At 36.2% G+C, this 18,684-nt stretch overlaps 1 protein-coding gene across 3 annotated transcripts in view; it reads right to left on the bottom strand.

Moving 5' to 3' along the window:
• The window catches only part of LOC145666729 (protein Skeletor, isoforms B/C), a 463,368-nt gene that overhangs the window by 79,228 nt on the left and 365,456 nt on the right, over positions 1–18,684 (bottom strand). For all 3 annotated transcript variants that reach the window (XM_081734256.1, XM_081734257.1, XM_081734258.1), the window contains one exon: positions 8,261–8,499. In XM_081734256.1, coding sequence (XP_081590382.1) covers positions 8,261–8,499 — 239 coding nt within the window. The remainder of the gene's footprint in view (positions 1–8,260; positions 8,500–18,684) is intronic.

Here is an 18,684-nt window from a genome sequence, read left to right as displayed (position 1 = left end):
AGTTCGAATGACATCAAAATTGATTTTAATTTATTTATTAACGGTTTCATGGCAATAAATAAATAAATAAATAAATAAATAAATAAATAAATAAAAATAAATGCGTCTATACAGTCAAGATTTATAGGCCTTCTGTACAGAATACAATTTATTTTTAAATTGTAAAATTTTGCGCCACATCCCATGAGACTGCGGGACACACTCGTTGATAATTGCTGCTTTAGATTTTAGACGAAAGGAGACTATTTTGAGAAAAGTTATAGAGACTACGAAGAAATTAGTGAATACTGAACTTTTAAAAAATATAGGCTAAAGCCAGATAAATTTCATTGCACAGTTACTGGGCGTAGCGTAGCTGGCCAAAAGATTCAAACATCCATGCAGGAAACCAACTGCTTTGATGAAATACTGTGTTCCCTAATGATGACTTGCTGGCTACTCTCTTGATAGGAACTTCTCAATTTCTTTCGAATTGTGGTTGCAAAATACTTAAAATAATGGTAGTCATTTTACATGAATTAGCCACAAACCGCAGACTTACTCTATTTGTAGATATAACGATCATTTCTGTCGTGAAAGAACGTCATGGATGAAAGTTCTCTTGCATCTTTGTCATATTTTATAATATTATAACGAGCTTGTCAAACAGCTTTCTATGAAATAGTAGACTCTCAATCAAACTTTATAGGACAGTCTCTGTCAAGTTTGACATCAAAATCTTAAATAACAAGAAACAATGTTTATAAAACTAAAAGTATAGCAGAAGGATGAAGTAAACTCTTTTCTTCGTTGGAAAAAAAAGTGAAGTAAGGAAGAAACAGTGTTGGTATGTAAGGAAAATGCACTTCGAGTATTGGCATCACGTCCAATCACGAAGACTGCTTTAGTGTGTTCGTAGGGAAGCAATTACTTTGCCAGTCTGTGTTACCACCGCTTCTTCTAGAACCCAGATCAATAGAATCTGAACAAATGACGGTAGACTTTTATTTGTTAGAAAAGAGAGAGAGAGAGAGTTAGAAAGAAGAGAAGAAGAAAAAAGCGATGAAATCGTATATCCTCCTCGGTGGAAAGGTAACAGCGAAATTTTATAGACGTTTGCTTCTTATTCCTTTTCCTTTCTTTCGTGGAAAACCTTCCTCTTTTTTTTTCCGTTGTGAGAGCTCTGCAAAAGTCGTATGAAATGAACTCTCCTTACATGTCAGCCTCCTTCTCCTGACACTCAAAACTTTCTGATTCACAATCTTGAGCGTCGTAATTCATGGTGAAGTATGACTTCAAGAATATGGTTTCTTATATTATCTTTACATCTTTTTCTTAGCTTCAAAAAGATGCCACCAGCATAGAAAAAAAAAGAACGTCTGAAATTTAAATTGTGTAAAAATGAAACACAGTTTTGTACCTCAACTCGGACATTTTGATAGCATTAAGACTGATTAAAAAAAAAGATTGAATCACTTTTACGAAAGACAAAAGAACATCTATTCCACGTTTAGAACACTGCTAAAAGTGTTTGGTCTGAATCCTGAAATGAAATTTTAAAAATAAACTCTGATCTGTCCCCAGTTGAATTTGGTTGAAATATAAGTTAAGCTGAACAAATTTATTAGTTTTACAGCAATTCTGGCTAATCATATTTCTGTCGATTTAACTGAGGTTACCTTTGATTTTCTTCTAAGTTTTTCAGTATATTAGTAGTCATGAAATGATAAATGTTTTACAAGTGTACACAGTGCTCTTTTTATTGTCGTTACTCATGAATACGTTATTCTAGTCATTCTGGTTGGTTGCGAAAGAAAGCATCAAAATCTAAACAAATAGAATAAATTAGCATGTGCAATCATTTATTGATAGAATTACCCCTCAATTGCATTATAATAACCTCTTCTTCAGTTTTCAAATCGATATAATTTGAAATATTCATTTCGTAAATATAAAAATAGGAATAATAGCTGGAGAAATATTTTTTTTATTAATTTTAGAAAAAAAAAGTACTGGTAATCTCCAGAAAAAGCATTATCGTATATATCTTGGTACAATCGAAGTTTTACAAGCACGAAGCTAATGCATTACTATCACTTCCTTTAATAACTTTATTAAAAATTTAATTTTTTTTAGTGCGTGACTCACATAACTTAAATTGTGTACGGCGGCAGTGGTGGCTCAGTGGTAGAGCGTTCACCTCTGGTGTATGGGGTCCCTGGTTCGATCCCAACTTGCGCCAAGTGAAGTTTGTGATGGACAAACACCATGTGCGTGGGTTTCCTTGGGGTTCTCCCGTTTCCTAATACTATCTTCATTTCACCATTTCATTCATTTCTCATCATCACCGTCTTCTTTAGCCTGCCCGGCATAACCATGGGACGTAAAACTCAAAGATTTCATTTCATTAAAATGTGTACATGTGTTGATAATAATAATAACTGTGTTTTAAATTATGTTAATTGGATATTTAATATAGGGCCACCATTTTCGCAGCAATTAGGAAATTTTGTTTTAGCTAATATGCCCCTACGAAGCTAAAACAAAATTCTACTTAAAATGAAAACTACTATTTATTATTCTTTTGCAACTGCAAATCTGACTTATTATAAGCCTGTCAAATAACAGTATATTTCACGAGATATGTTTCACGTTCGCCTTTGTGAACGTGAGAACCCTATTGCTGTTACTAGTTTCAGATGCCAGATTAAAATTATGTATGGTAGAACCTCAATTTGCTTGGGAAACAAATAAACTTGATATCTTTAAAGAGAGAAAGAGAGAGAGAGAGAGAGAGACTAGCGTTTAAAATAAAAAAGAGAGAGAAATGCCCAAAAACGGAACATATACCAACTGATAGATCCCTGAATAAAACTATATGTGTGAATGTAAATCCTCAAGCGTAGTTTCTGAGAAAAACGATTTTTTTTGTAAACCTAAAAAAAATGAAGCTGTGCGATAACCAAGCCATCCATTAAAGTGAAACTGATGCTGAAGTAAATTCCCATCAACTTTTCATTACAATTCTATCAAGATGACAGTACACAGTATCGTTAATTAGATATAACCTATAATTATAATTAAGTCCTGAACGTCATTTTTTTTGATGCAGCTATAATAGCCCATCATATGTGAAATATTATAATTATAGGACTTAATTATAATATTTTAGATCGAAAATCAAGCTAAAGATAAGACATATATGAATCGATATATCACATCGATCTAAAATAAAAGTGACATGCTTGAGGTTAAATTCTCATGCTTAATTTTCGATAAAATCAAGAAGAAACTAATTTTTAAGGAATTAAAAACACATGTTGTTTGTTGCCAATTTGAAGCAATTGATAGATTTTGTTCTGTTGAAATAAATTTTATTTATTTATAGTTTATGGTTTTTATCTATGGTTGTTTAATATATCCTAACTGTGACACACATACTCCTAACAGTTAGGATAAATTATACAACCATAGATAAAAACCATCAGTGACACCTATACTACTTGTAAAAAAAATTAGAAGAAACGTGTTAGGGAAAAAAGGGACTGCTGGTAAATCATTTCAAGAAAGACGTGAAAAAAACATTAATAATGATTCGTGGAAACGGTATTATGGATTGAGTAAACTGTCAAGAGCCCAGAAAATGGCGGATTGTTGGACGAGCCAAAGTAGCGTAGGGCAAATTAAAAGAGATTCTATTGAACTAGAATACCAGGTAAATCGGATAAATAGTTATATATCGGCTAACAACTAATGACGTAAAGTATTTTCCAAGAAAATGTTTCAGTAACAAAAATATGAGAAGATGTCTTTTCTTTCCTTTTAGCTGTGGCCCCGTGTAGCGTAGTCGCTAACGTTCTCGCCTTCGGTGCGAGCGGTCCCGGGTTCGACTCCCGGTGGGGACACTCAATCGAAAAAGTGTAAAAACCATCCTGAATCAGGTTTTCCTCATTCACACCAGGGGTGATACCTAACATATAGGTCCCAGGCCGCATCCTTCATTCCTCACATCCATCCACCCAACAAAAACGTGACGGGCTAAATGGCCATAGATGCCGAAAGCCCAGAAATTTAAATCGTAAACCCTAAAATCCTTTCCGCCTAGCTTATTAGGTAGGGGAGACAGGGGTTATTGTGATCAGTGGGGAGTAGAGATCACCCAAGCTTCTCAGAAACTACATGCACAGACTCGTTCCTGACACTTGGTATTCTCTGGCCGCAATAACGTTAGACTTTGCAATTAATAGTGGAATTAACAGTCAATGGAGGGCCGACATTATGATTAACATCTTTATTGTTTTGCATTTTGAGTTGTAGTTTTCGATACTGTGCTTCATTTATTTCCTATGAAGCGTTTTGTCTTTATATATGCACAAAATATACAATTGTCTGAAAGTTTCTGTTTGAGGTAATAAGAATCACAATGATTACACCGACAAAATCCTTTACTGTACGTTTTCAAATGAATACATTTTAGAGAATAAAAATAACACAAACGAGTTTATTTATTTCAATAATCTTAAATTTATCTTATATATATTTCGGTGAATGATTATCCCTATAGTTGAAAAAGTAGATGACTATCTCTTTTATCTTTATTTACTATGTTACAGTATTATTGATGATCCCGATAAACTCAAGGTGTGGGAAATGGGGATCAGTGTAGTTGTCATTTGTTTTTCTTCGGTGCAGCTATCTGAATCATGTCTGATGTGTACGCAAAACAAAAGAAGTTTCTAGTACAGCGATCACTGGTTGATATTACATTAAGAAAAAAGGTTTCCATTTGATATGGTTAGGTGTGGTAAAGATTTGAAGGAAAACGATAGACAGACAGAGAGAGAGAGAGTCAGAAAGAGTCAATCGGGAGAAGATACAACATGCAGAGATTTGCAAAAGAGGAAATTGATAGAGAGGGTGCGACGACGAGAGAGATCATTAAGAACTTGTGTGGCGTCTCATTCAAATTGTGACAGGCAAGCTTGATGGATTACTCTTTCGAAAACTTTGTCTTCAATTGAGGAGGAACTAACTTTGTCCTGAAGAAAAGGAGACAGTCAATTACAAAGCTGAGATGCAAAATTAGAACCAACTATTGTCGATGAGATTTTATCATTCGTTTAAGTTTCTTTTTTACTTATTGTTTCTTTCTATTTTAGATGGATATCTTTCTCTTCTCGTAAACGCGATCAAGCGTTACTCTGTAAGAATAAAACTTCCGAATATTTTACAAGATCAAATTTTGTTCCAATTTCAGTACATTAAACGATAAGAAAGTACGTAAGTGTTCAGTTGATCAACAAAAGGGCTTTTGAAACTACATGAAAATGTCAAAATTAACGGAAGTTTGCTGACAATATTGTTACTTTTAAAACAGTAATCAGCACTAACGACGTCAGTTTTAATTTCTGGGAGAGGAGAGTGAATAGCAAGCGGAAGGGCAGAGGCATTTTGGGGAGAGGCAGCTATTTTATTTATTTATTTATTGCGTGCTGAAAATATGAAGAAAATAATATATTACTTGATTTACTCGATAATACGTCATGTCTGGGAACGGACAGTCACGTTTCCAAGGGGTGTCCTCCCTCTTGGGCCCTCTAGTGTCGTCACTGATAGTCTTGTAATCAGAAGAACTGCTTCACCACTTTGTCAAAAAATAAAGTTTACCTTATTGATAAAGTGGTCAAATACCAAATTTCGCCAAATAAAAGATACTCTGAAGAGCTTAGTTCATGCGGATTATTTATCTAGAGAGAAACATTTTTCGGAGATAAATTATGTTGTTAAAAGTAAGCCCAGTAATCAAGTGCTTACCTCTTGCACCAGAATCCCTGGTTCGATCCCAGCCCATGTGAGTTTTCGATGGACAACATCGTGTTCGTGAGTTTTCTCGGAGTTCTTCCGTTTCTTCAAACATTGTCGTTCTAGTCATTTTCACCAACTGTTATACAATCTTTCACTTTCATTAATCATCCATCATGGAATAATCATTGGACGTATCACCCAAAGATTTCATTTCTATCTTTTTCTTCTTTTTTATACAAACACACACAAAAAAGACACATGTAACTGTAATGAAATTCATGCCGCACATTCGTTCTAATTTCAGAGCTCAAAAACACTTTGGTAAATCATGTGCTGAAACCAGACCCTCTATAATACGACCTGCTGATGTGCACTGAGGAATGGCCAATCACATACGTGAACACTATGTACTGGATGACTGTGACGAGCAAGGTAGCTATCAATACTATCCCACAGGCCAGGGAAACAGTAATATCCATCATTCCTCGAAGAATTCTTGTGCATTCCGGAATGAATGTGGCCGGGTATTGTCCTCCTAAAATATGGTGCCTGGAGTTGTCCAAGCTAAAGACACGACATCGGTCTCTCCCTGATGTAGTGATCACTCGTAACTTTGCCCTCAATGGGCAGTAAAGTAGACCGTGTGTTTTACCCAATTACACCCACAGCATCACAGCTGGATTTCGGCTGCTATGACGTTAGACAATGCATGCTAGCAGAATACACTCACCACAATAACATCTAACGCACACGCACCCATCACAGTAGGACAGGCGGGAATCATATAGAAATGCGCCCGTCTGCCACTCAGCATGCCAGTGCCAGTATTTACTAACTTAATCTACCAAGCCAATGCTATACGGTCCGTCACCGCCATGCGAGAAGATATCTATCATCCTGTAGTTACATTGCGCATTCCACTGTCCAAATCAACGTTCTCTATGGTTCTCTTCTGTCTACTGTTTTCACATACGCATCATTGTCGTGGTAGCATTCTCTGTCCACGCACCAATTTTGCGGTAGATGAAGCAACCTTCCTGTAGTTTGACTATCCCCTGTTATATGTTTATATTGAGCTCTTTGATGTCAATGGGCACAATATCACCTGCCAACATGATTTCAGTTCGTTTGACCACACTACCCCTACTGGAATGCTGCGTAAACCACTTTGTTGCTGTTAAATTATTCCGAGCAATATACGAGGAGACGTTAGTCCTATGCATGCACTATCAAGCTGAATTTGTAATCGTTGGCAATAGTCACATCTGGCACACAAACGGTGTCTTTGGATATATTCTCCCATCTTTCCTTCTATACTTGGTGTTGCAATTCTCAAAAACTGTAGTCTCTCTCTCTCTCTCTCTTTCTCTCTCTCTCTCAAAATCAACTCTATTTGGACATATCTTATACAGAATCGGCTAGACTGTGACAGTTTTGTCATGGACTTCGGTGGAATGACGTAGTTTTTATCTTGTCGCTTGGGTGCTACAAGTGGCAACACACCTGTCATCTACACACTTACTTGTGAAACAGCAGCAAGATTGTTCAAGCAGAATTGAAGACCTCGGTGCAAGGAGGGGATAGTTCCAATTGCGGATTTGATTCACAATTAAAAAAAAAAAAAAAAAAAACTGTTAAAACGCAATTTATTTTCAAGTAGCCTCCAAACATTTTGTAAAAAAAAATGTGATATTACAGGGGTAAAACACTTCTTTGCAAAACGTTTGGAGGCTAAAGTAGAGTAAATAGATTTCTAATAATATTTTGTTTCAATCCTTTACGAAATGCAAAATTGGAACTCTCCCCTTCTTGCACCGACATCTTCAATTGCACTGCACCTATTGTTGATGGGCATCCAGCACAAGGTTGTTTATCAGATTTGGTAATTAACGCTATTGTGACAATTTAATATCAATAAAGTTTAGTATTAGTATTTTTTTAAAAAAAATAATCGAGTTGAAAGAAAAGATAAACAACGTCAAATCACTTTTAAATATACTCATATTCATAACATATTCACTCAAAAGGTTCCTATTACAATAATCTTACTTAGAATTGAGTGAATATTTGAACTGCCTGATTTATAGCTTTATAGTAGTTGGTCTTTGTTATGTGAGCCTAGGCAGGTAGCCAGCCCAAAAATGTTCGGGGGGGGGGTAGAAGTTAGAGGGGTCCGATCCAACCATATTATAGTTCATTTACAAGCCTACCATGAAAAAGTTAGGGGGGCCGATAAAAATTTAGAGGGGGCGGCCCCCTAGACCTCTCTTGGAGACGGGCCTGTGTGAACCACTGAAACCAACCAGAACTTCGGCGCCGGTCGCTGTAAGACGCTAGGAGCTTGCCTCTGTGTGATAGATGAAACTACGTTGTTGACTACTTATTAAGTACTAAACTATTCAATCAAATAAACAATTCATTAATTGGATAGACACACTTCTATAAGTAATAAAACAGATAAAAATCCTGCACTTACCTCCCTCTTTCGTTAGGAACTTTAATTCCTAAAGGACTGGGTTCAGTTCCATTTCCTACCCAAAAGTAAGCGTCGGGGCCTGCTCCATCGTAGTGCAGATTGGGAATGTAAAAAGTTTTGGCATCCAAAATACTGATATTGCCTGAGCGAAGTCCGTGAGCTAAACGTTTGAACTCCGGTAGGACTCGAGCTTTCGGAACTTCTAGATTGGGTGGAATAAAAACTTCTCCAAAATTCACCTGAAATGAGAAACAAATTCATTATAAGAAAAAAAAATCATTAATATTGTAATACACAACATGTAAATATAATAATATCAAACAATTAACATTGAATAGTCCCAATCACTTCTCATGTATTGCGAGCGATAAAGACGTCGTAAAGAATAACAAAAGATATAAATAAGATTGGTTGATTGATTGAAGTTTTGACGTCTTTCTTCAGTACGAGGTTATATGAGACAGTCACGCTCTTCGTTTTTATATGAGACAGTCACTCCTTTCAGGGACGGAACCCTGGACAGTGACGTCGAAACAAAGTTTGTTCCTCTCCGTAGAGCAAAAAATAAATCCTTATGCGAATTGAGTTTCATAATTTAGTCCGGTGCCGTTATTGCTGCCACTAAGTCTAGACCATGTGCAGCAAAACCACACGCGTTAGCTATGTGGTCAAGATGGAGATGCATGAGATCAGTAAACCAATATATGAATAGCAGCCTAACTGTTTACTGTTTATAAATAAATCGATCTCAAATTGTGAGTCAGACAAGGGAATAATACAGTAACAAATAAGAACATGTTTACGGAAACACTTCAAATAATGACAATTAGACCTACTATTTAGAGAAGGTAAACAGATCTATATATTTAATATATTCGCAGTCGTGGTCGACTTTAGTGGGTTAGAAGTGCTGGAACAGTTTAGACGACAACTGAAGAAGTAACTATTCCTCAAAGTAATTTCATCAGTAATGAGTTTATCTTATTGTCCTTCCCAAACGAGGTTTCATGGCTGATTGTGAAAAAGGAAAACAACTTTTTTTTAGACCACTCCCTTACTATAAGAACTAGACCAATTTTGGAATCAATTTTAGCCAGGGTGTAGAGAGTCGAAAGATAGGAATCAAGTTGGTTGTTGGTGATAATATTGAAGCCGGAAGTTGTAAGAATCAACCATTTTCGGACTTTTACGTTGATTACTATATATAGAGCAAAAGCGATAATAGATAGTGAGGAGCGGCTTCCTTCAGCCGATTAACAGTGATGGATCTAGAAGGTAAATACTGGGGGCAGCTAGAACCAAGATTGTGATAGCTATGTCATGAGTTTACTATACACTTTCAAAAATATAAAATAATAATAATAACTTAAACTATTTTTGGCACTCAAAAACTGGAGGCTATGTCCCGCGGGCCCGGGCTAGATCCACCACAGTCGATTAAGTGACCCAAGAATACTTTTTATCTCCATCTTTAACTCTCTACTAAAGCCGGTTTCAATATTGATCTATATAGAGCGAAAACATTAAGAGATATCGAGAAGCCGCTTCTTTGAATCGAATTAACGTTCTAAGAATGGGTACCATTTTCTGTCTTTACTGTGTATTCAAAGTGGAAATAGCAGAAATCAACCATTTTCGGTTTTCACGTTGATTGCTATAAAGTAAAAATGATAAATAGCGATAAACAGTTTTCTGCAATCAATTAAACGTTCCAAAATTATATTCCATCTTTTCTCTAAGTTCTCTACTAAAACCGGAAGTGACAGAAAAAAAACACTTTCTGTTTTAACGTTGATCGCTATAGAGTGAAAAGGCTAAGAGATATGGGAAGAAGTTTTCTCTAATCAATTAAGCGTCCTAAGAATATAATCCATCCCCACTCTATTCTCTCTACTACAACCGGAAATGGTAACAACTTCCGGTTTCCGATATCAATTGAGAAAAATATCACGCCATACAAACCAAACTTCTTCGCGTGGTGTATACGAAACTGCTGCTCTTTGTTATACTAGGGCTGCGATGGCTCAGTGATAGAGCGTTCACCCCTGGTATATAGGGTGCTTTATTCGATCTCAGCTCGCGCCAAGTAAGCTTTATGATGGAAAAACACTGTGTGCGTGGGTTTTCTCGGGGTTCTCCCGTTTCCTCCCACTTTTCTTCATTCACTTCTCATTATTATCGCCTCCTTTAGCCTAGTTGGCATAAAAGTGGGACGTAAAACTTAAATCTTTTCTTTGTTATACAACACAGTAAATGTTGAGTTTAAAATCACGTTTATATTTTCCGAATAGGTGAGCTAGTATGCTAATAGCCAAAAAAAAAAAAAAAAAGTACAATTAATTAGACTGAAATGACGGTGAAACGTCTGAAACATCGGTGCGATTAGGAGGCCAGAAGGGAGGAGACCTTTATCTGTGTGTAATTGCAAAGATGTGTTAGATTGGCCATTTTTTTTTTTTTTTAAAAATAATTAACCAGCGACTCATATTGTGATGGGAACCACAATAATTTTATCAGCACATTCATGCACAGTGCATGGGGATCAAGAAACGTTGACCTCATACTACGTATGTCAGAGGTCCCCAATACAGCACACACACACAGATAATCAAGTTAAATCTTGAGAATTCTACTGGGTTATTCTTCTTTCTTACTTTTTAATTTATTTTCTCAGTAATCAAAGATATATCATGGTTGGAGACACTGCTAACATTCCTGTTATTAACTTTTTCATTCACAGGTAACCATGAAATGAAAGTGATGAAGTTAATTATCAAAGTAAGCGAGGGATGAGCGGTGCTGCATCCTAATGAATAATGAAAGAAGAGGACGGAGTTAATGAAAGTAGTCTCGTATTCCATTTAAAAGCAGTGGTGTAGGATATGATGTGAGCGTAGTTATGATATTCACAGAAAAAAAAATCATTCAATACAAGTAAATGATTATATAAGTTTCTGCGAAAACTAAGTAATTAAATACTGTAGAAAGGAAGGAATATTAAAATTTGCAACATTAACTAAGTATTTAGACTAAGATTACCAACCATTTAATTTTGTTGGACTTGTTCAGCTTTTCTATGAGTTTTCTTTATAAGCAGGAAGCCTTTTTTTTAAATCATATTTTTTCGTGGTAAAATCGTTAAATGCCCTATTCGTTTCTTTTAAGCTGGAAATATAATTTCCTTGTATCGTATATGACTGCAGTTCTATACATACACATGATGCTAAGTTAGATAAATCGAATTGCTATGAGCCTAATCTGTCATTGCCCTTGAATTTAGATGCCATCGACGGCATGTAGCTTGAATGTAGACCTGTCACGATTGCTCATGTTGTTCGTGACAGTCAGTATTGACAGAAGAGGCTTAATAATTATAGAAACTTTAGGGCTTTTAGGAGCTCAACCAATTATTTTATTTTGTTCATAAGGTAAGACATAACTCTAAAATATAAGGTTATTGGATATCAGTTTTGTTTATTGTGTTGAATACTATGAGGGACGTTCAAAAAAAAGAAAAGAAAAGAAAGAAAGAAAGAAAGAAAGAAAGGATGGAGAGCATATAACTTTTGTGTTATTCAGTGTAACTTAATTAATATCTATTTGCAGATTTGTTTGTCTTGTTGCGGGTTTGAAGACTTCGGACTCTGGCCATGTATACCCGATAAACGAACGTTTAAAATGGTGACTCGTCTGGAAAATTGGTGAAGAGTAGAAGTAAGATCAATAATGCAGTACTGTGGGCGAAAAACACTAACACCTCCTGACATTCATAGCCAGATTGTGGGGTTGTATAGGGACGGCATGTAGCATAATTTCGAGGTAACATGTAGCAAAGTGGTGTCGTGCCTTCAAAGAAGCAGGGAGCAGTATTGCTAATAACGATTCTTAATACCGCGGTGGACCTAGTACTGGTACCTCAACCACTGACGTGAACTGTGTTCGTGTAGACAGAAGAACATTACGCTCAATATCAGCTGAGCTGGAAATACCATATTGTGTTGTGCAGAACATTGTGGTTAATGTACTTAAGTATCTGAAACTGAGCGACAAATGGGAACTATCCAAGAACCAGAAGACAATCAGAATGGCAACATCGCATAATATTCTGCAGCGGAGGGGAGTAATTTTCTTCACTGGGTAGTGACTGGTAATGAAATAATACTACATCTGTTTAGTTCATCAAAGAAGCAGACATCTACGGAACGGAAGCATGCAACTTCTCCACGAAAGAAGAAATACAACATAGTTGCTTCGCAGGCCGGTAGCCAGCCCAAAAATGTAGGGGGCTGAAGTTAGGGGGAGTGATCCAACCATATTATAGTTCATCACCATATTATAGTTCATTTGCAAGCCTACCGTGAAAATTTTAGGGGGGGCGCAAAAATTTAGGGGGAGCCCGGCCCCCCTAGACCCCCTGGATATGGGCCTGTTGCTTCGTCCAGGAAACTTTAGTGCACTGTATTCTGGGACGTATCAGGTGTGCTACTGATCGATTTTTTTTGGAATAGGGAAAAATCGTGAATACTGAAAGGTATTTCAGAACACTTCTAAAATTTCGTGAGGCTATCAGATGAAAATATCCTGGTCTCCTCCTAGCTACTATGCAACCTGCACGCTATCAAAGGAAAGTTGGTTGCCTATAATAAAGGATATGCAATAACGCCATCCTCTTTATTGTCTTTCTCAAAGTTTACTATTCTCGCACTTTGCTACAGAATACGGAATCAAGGAAATCAAATATAGCAAAGAGAGATTAACGTTAAATAGCCTTAGATAATTGGTTGCATTGTAGGGTGAACGACGTTTTTTCTTTCTCTGATCAGAGATCCTAACAGGATATGGTGTTAGGATCAGAGCAAGAAAATACCTATATTCTATTAAGAAATTTAAAGAAATCGGGCAGAAAGCAAACGTACTCCCCGCTTATATAGAGATACTACCGTTTGGTAAATCTAAAAGAACACACTTATCGGACATGTAGGCTACAGATCACTGGTTCCTTATACCCAATTTGAACCTGAAATAATTCATTATTATTATTATTATTATTATTATTATTATTATTATTATTATTATTATTATTATTATTATTATTATTATTATTAATAATAATAATAATAATAATAATAATAATAATAATAATAATAATAATAATAATAATAATAATAATGAAACACGTATATTCGTGAATGAAAAGAATTTAGGTGGGTATGGTAGCTTAGTGGTAGAAGGCTCACCTTTGGTGCGAGGAGTCCCTGGTTTGGTTCCAGCTCATATAAGTTTATGGCGGACAACATAGTGTCAAATGGATGTTCTCGAGGTTCTTCATTTTTCTCTCATATTATCATTCCACCAATTATTTCATAATCATATACTTTCATTAATACTCATCTCCTTTAACCTAAAGGGTATAAACGTGCGACGTAAAACCAGAAATTGCGTTTTCATTTCATGAATGAATCCAAGTTACAAAGAAAATTTAAACCAAAAAACACATGAAATAGAAAACTCGTAGTTACTACCCGTCTGTTGGATATAGATAGAGAACGGTATCCCGATAGTCATAGGTACACATCATGGGGCGAAATTTACAAATGTTACAACGGTACAATGGTACCTTGTATGGTACTGATTTATATATGCAGAAGAACAAAAAGAAACGTAATGTGAATGTTTATAAAATATAGATTTTTCAATGTTTAAAATAATGAGATTGTTAATACGCCGTTGGCATGACAACAAGATAGATAATATATATAATCGCTGTAGAGCCTTTACTGTAACGATAAGATATATAATCGCTGTAGAGCCTTGGTTCGCAACTCAAATTAAATTAAACATGAGCCACACTAAAATAAATACACACACTTCCTTTAGTGATTTGCTTCCATTTGTTATTTATATTCTTATCTATCTTGTTGTCATGTCAACGGCGTATTAACAATCTCATTATTTAAAAATTGAATAATCTGTATTTTATAAACATTCACATTACATTTCTTTTTGTTCTTCTGCATATATAAATCAGTACCATACAAGGTACCATTGTACCGTTGTAATGTCACTAAGGATTTCTGTCGTATATTTTTTGTTTTGTATAATTTGACGTCGCTCTTAGGCGTAATTTGTAACAAAGAAAAAAATTGAATATTTTCTTAAAATTTGGGAGGTCTCACCTAATTGGAGGCAGGTGGCAACCCTATGAATGCCAGGGACAAGTAAGAATTGCGTTAATCAAGACGACGGAACACTGTTATCGAAACAAGAAATACAGAATATTTGTATTGAGAAGGTTTTAAAGACATAGTGCATAAAAATACACGTGTTTCAAATTAGAAACGTCTCAAAAGATTTTTTTTTTCTTAATGCATACTGTCATAGAAGTGCTTCGTCCATTAACACATTTACATATTTCAGTTCGTTTTCATATTTTTGTTTTTGTCAACTACCCTATTGCAGTCAAAATGGGCGACAAGGCTCTTCGTACGAAATTTATCAATCTTACCCCATGGTCAATACTATTCTCAAGCAGGCTTTTCGTTAGGAATAGTTGCTCAAATATTTACTATTCCTCTTTCATCTTCGCGACTTTCTCATTGGAGCCGTTGTGGATAAAGCGTTTGTCTTGGGTGCGTTGTGTCCTTGTTTCAATCCAAGATCGCGCCTAGTGGGCTTTATGGTTGTCAAACACCATGTGCATTTTTGGGCTTTTCTCATTTCCTCCTACTTTCGTCATTCTGCAATTATCATCCGTTTCCTTATCACAGTTTCTCTTAGCTTCGGTGCATAATTGTGGGACGTTAAACTTAAAGAAAAAATACTGCACATTCGAAATATATTGACTACGGTACTCTTGTGTACGATTATGACCATTATATTTTAAGAATTCCTCATTTGCGCCTATCTTTTTCTTCTCCTTGTTCGGATAATGAAACTCATATTGAAGTGCTTTTGTACATAGATAGGGGGAAACATAGATAGGGTGTAGTGTAACCTTGTCTTATCCTCTTGCTGGAAATAACTGATTTGATCAAGTTTGAGCTCATTCGTGGCTAAGCGGTTAGCGTACGCGACTTTGGCGCGGGAAATCCGGGTTAGATTCCTGAAGGGAGCTCATACGGTTCGGATTCCACGTTAATCAGTAGGTCCACATCTCATACAGCCTCGCTGCTGAAAGGGACTTTAAACTCAAAATCAACTCAACTTAACTTGGTCAAGGGTGTCGATCCCGGCTGGCCCGAGCTGCCGAATTTGTATTAAACTTCTCACGATGTTTGACAACCACAAAGTTCACTTGTGGCAAGCTGAGATCGAACCAAAGACCCCATGCACTACAGGTGAACGCTGTACCACTGAGCCACCGCGACCCGACCAAGGATAGAATATCTAAATGCAGTTACGAAGAAGAGACTTTATCAAATTATAAAACAGCTCTCCCAAGGGAAAGAAAGTTTTAAAATGTCCATGTTGCCCATGTTGCCTCCCTATAGTTGAGGTGAGGAAGATTATTATTATTATTATTATTATTATTATTATTATTATTATTATTATTATTATTATTATTATTATTATTATTATTATTATTATTATCACCGAGGATGTCATTCCGGATTTCCTCCTACAAAAAATATACACACGCTATTTCCAACTATGGTTATCTTACTTTTTTACAAATTGGTCTAATTCAATATTGGTATAAATAGTAGTAGTTTTCAAGCTATGAGTTCTTTGACTAACTGAATAGTGCACGCCCCTTCTGGCTCACTCATCACTATTTAACATTAAATTTCAAATGCCTCGAAATATTTGTATAAGTTTATCATTTGTAAATAAACATTACGTAATAGGTCTATTCAAATTGATATCTAGCTTTTCTGACATTTGTATATTACGCGTACCTTTCTTAATTCGCATTACTCACATTACCCCAGAGAACGAACAAATTTTAAAGTTCTGGTTTGAACTTCTCTTACAATAATAAGCAAATACACGAGGAACAAATTCACCATTATTAACATGCGGAAGGGGAGGAGATTTCCTGGACGAGAAACGAATGTGTACGGGTGCAGAGGCGTTTCAAGTGGTGGGTGACTGTTCAGGTCCTTGCATCTTTAGGGACCTCACAAAGACCAACAGGCCTAAAACGATTTGACACTCACTTTTGTCGATGCAACAGTAGAAACAATTTATGAATTCGGATTTATTTACAGAAAAAAATATGTAAGGCTTCAAACTAACTTTTCGTCTATTTGTAGATATTAGGTCTCTAGCATAGGCGACAGGCGGCGAGTTTATTTTAAGATTGCAATAATGAATGTGTATAAACCTTTTTTTCCTTTAGGGGGCGCGGTGGCTCAGTGGTAGAGCGTTCACCTCCGTGCTTGGGGTCCCTGGTTCGATCCCAGCTCGCGTCGTGTGGACTTTGTGGTGGACAAACACCGTGCTCATGGGTTTTCCCGGGATTCTCCCTTTTGCTCCCACTTTCTTCATTTCACTCATCTCTCATCATCACCATCTCCTTTAACCTAACCGGCATAATCGTGGGACGTAAAACTTAAAGATTTCATTTCATTTTTCGTTCCTTTAGTACCAATAACATCGTTGAGATTAATTGATTTCCATAAAGTTTATTATAATTAGTAATTTAATAAAAAAACGGAAGCAGGAAGGACTCGCAGATGGAATGGTCAAGATCAATACTGGATAGTGAAAGTGTAAGTGTAGAAGCTAATAGGCCCTATGGATCAGAGAAACACAAGAGAACTCCTTCAGAAAGGGATTGGGAGGGGAGGGGAGTACAATGCTGTGACACTTGAAATGCGTCTTGATCTGTATACTTCAAAAAAACTTTTCTTATTAGATTACGTATTTTCTCATTTCTTACTTCGATTATTCAAAGTATTGAAATGTTCTCGGAGGAAGTGACCGCTCCTTCCTTTAATCTGTCCGTGGTGTCATTCTGATCTTTACTTTTTGCTTTTCGCTACTAATTCAAAATGCTTACCCGAAAAAGTTTTCTTCTTATGACTGTATGGGTGGAAGAAATAAACAAACCGTGAAAGGAACAAAAAAGTGGTTTTGTGCTCTTCCAGTCCAGACCATTCTAACCACTGAGAAATGAGAATCACAACATGATTTTTTAAATAAGATCGTCCTTTTAAAAGCCGCTAACAAGCAAACAGATGGTCAGCAACTCTCTCACCCCTTTAGAGCATACTTTTTATTCTCTGTTGTTAAACTTACTGAAGAATATATTGCAATTAATCTAACGCATGTAACGTAAATTGGAGACCGTGGTTGGATGTATATGGGTCTTGTGTATTTCTATTAAAAACTTCAAGCCATTACCTGTAATACTTTGTTAGAAATTACCATATTAAATTTACATGTTATCAAATGGAGAGTTAGAAACTCAAGCGAAGAGGTATAAGATCCCCTTAATGCATGGGTCCGATGAGCACTTGTCTGAGGACCCATGACTATAGAGGTTCTATCCTAATCTGTGTAAAATAATTGGCCGCAAATAAACATGACTACACAGTAGTCTGTCTAGGCTATGCTAAATTATCAAACAATATTTGCTACAAACGGTTATTATGATTTGTCTCTGATTTAGTATCCCTGGGTTAGTATTGCAGTCACCTCTACCATAATGCTATTTCACACGCGTAAAGACACGTTTAATTTTATTATTATTTCTGAGAGTGGTGTTATAAGGGCTCCAGCACACTGGTTTATCCACTGGCTCATAATGCTCTTAAGATGGCACTGATACCTGAGCAGGCTTCACACCAAACTTATACAGAAGTCGGCACTGCTGGATTTGAGTAATACCTTTTCTACAAACATTTCTTTCAAAAATCGATGACAACTATTCGGAAAATAAAAGGAGGACAAGGAAGTCGTTCACTGAAAATATATATATAAGAGACAGCACTTTAAAAGCTGTTTCAAAATAGAGAGCCATAAGAGATGTTTTAAAAGGGAAAGTGTAGATCTCCATATGCACTTTTATTCTTAACCGAGAAATGACTTCACTGAGTTTCTTTTTTTTTCTTCTCTCTTATGGCTTCCGATTTTCTTTGCTGGTTCAGACGCATCAGTCACACACATATACACACATACATGCGCGCATTTATTTCCTTTCCCTCTCTTTCATTCTAATATATATTTGTATCCTCCCTTCCTCCACGTGGCGGATGATCGAGCAAAAGAAGGATTAATAGCGGAAGTGACGCTATATTGATAAACACCCTCCCTTCTTTCTGCAACTTGTTGGGCCTCGAAATCGACAATCGAGAAAAGCTTGACAAGAAAAGAAGATATCAATAGAGAGAGAGAGAGAGAGAGAGAGAGAGATGTTGAACGGGAGGTGAAATATGAGGGGGATCTGTTTGATAGGAAATGGCAAGTAAAGAGCGGAA

Source organism: Thermobia domestica, chromosome 12, assembly GCF_964235325.1.
Source record: "Thermobia domestica chromosome 12, izTheDome1.hap1.1, whole genome shotgun sequence".
In the NCBI taxonomy this organism is placed as follows: Eukaryota; Metazoa; Arthropoda; class Insecta; order Zygentoma; family Lepismatidae; genus Thermobia; species Thermobia domestica.
Note: the sequence above shows the minus strand (reverse complement) of the source record. Positions and strands in the feature narration are given on the sequence as shown.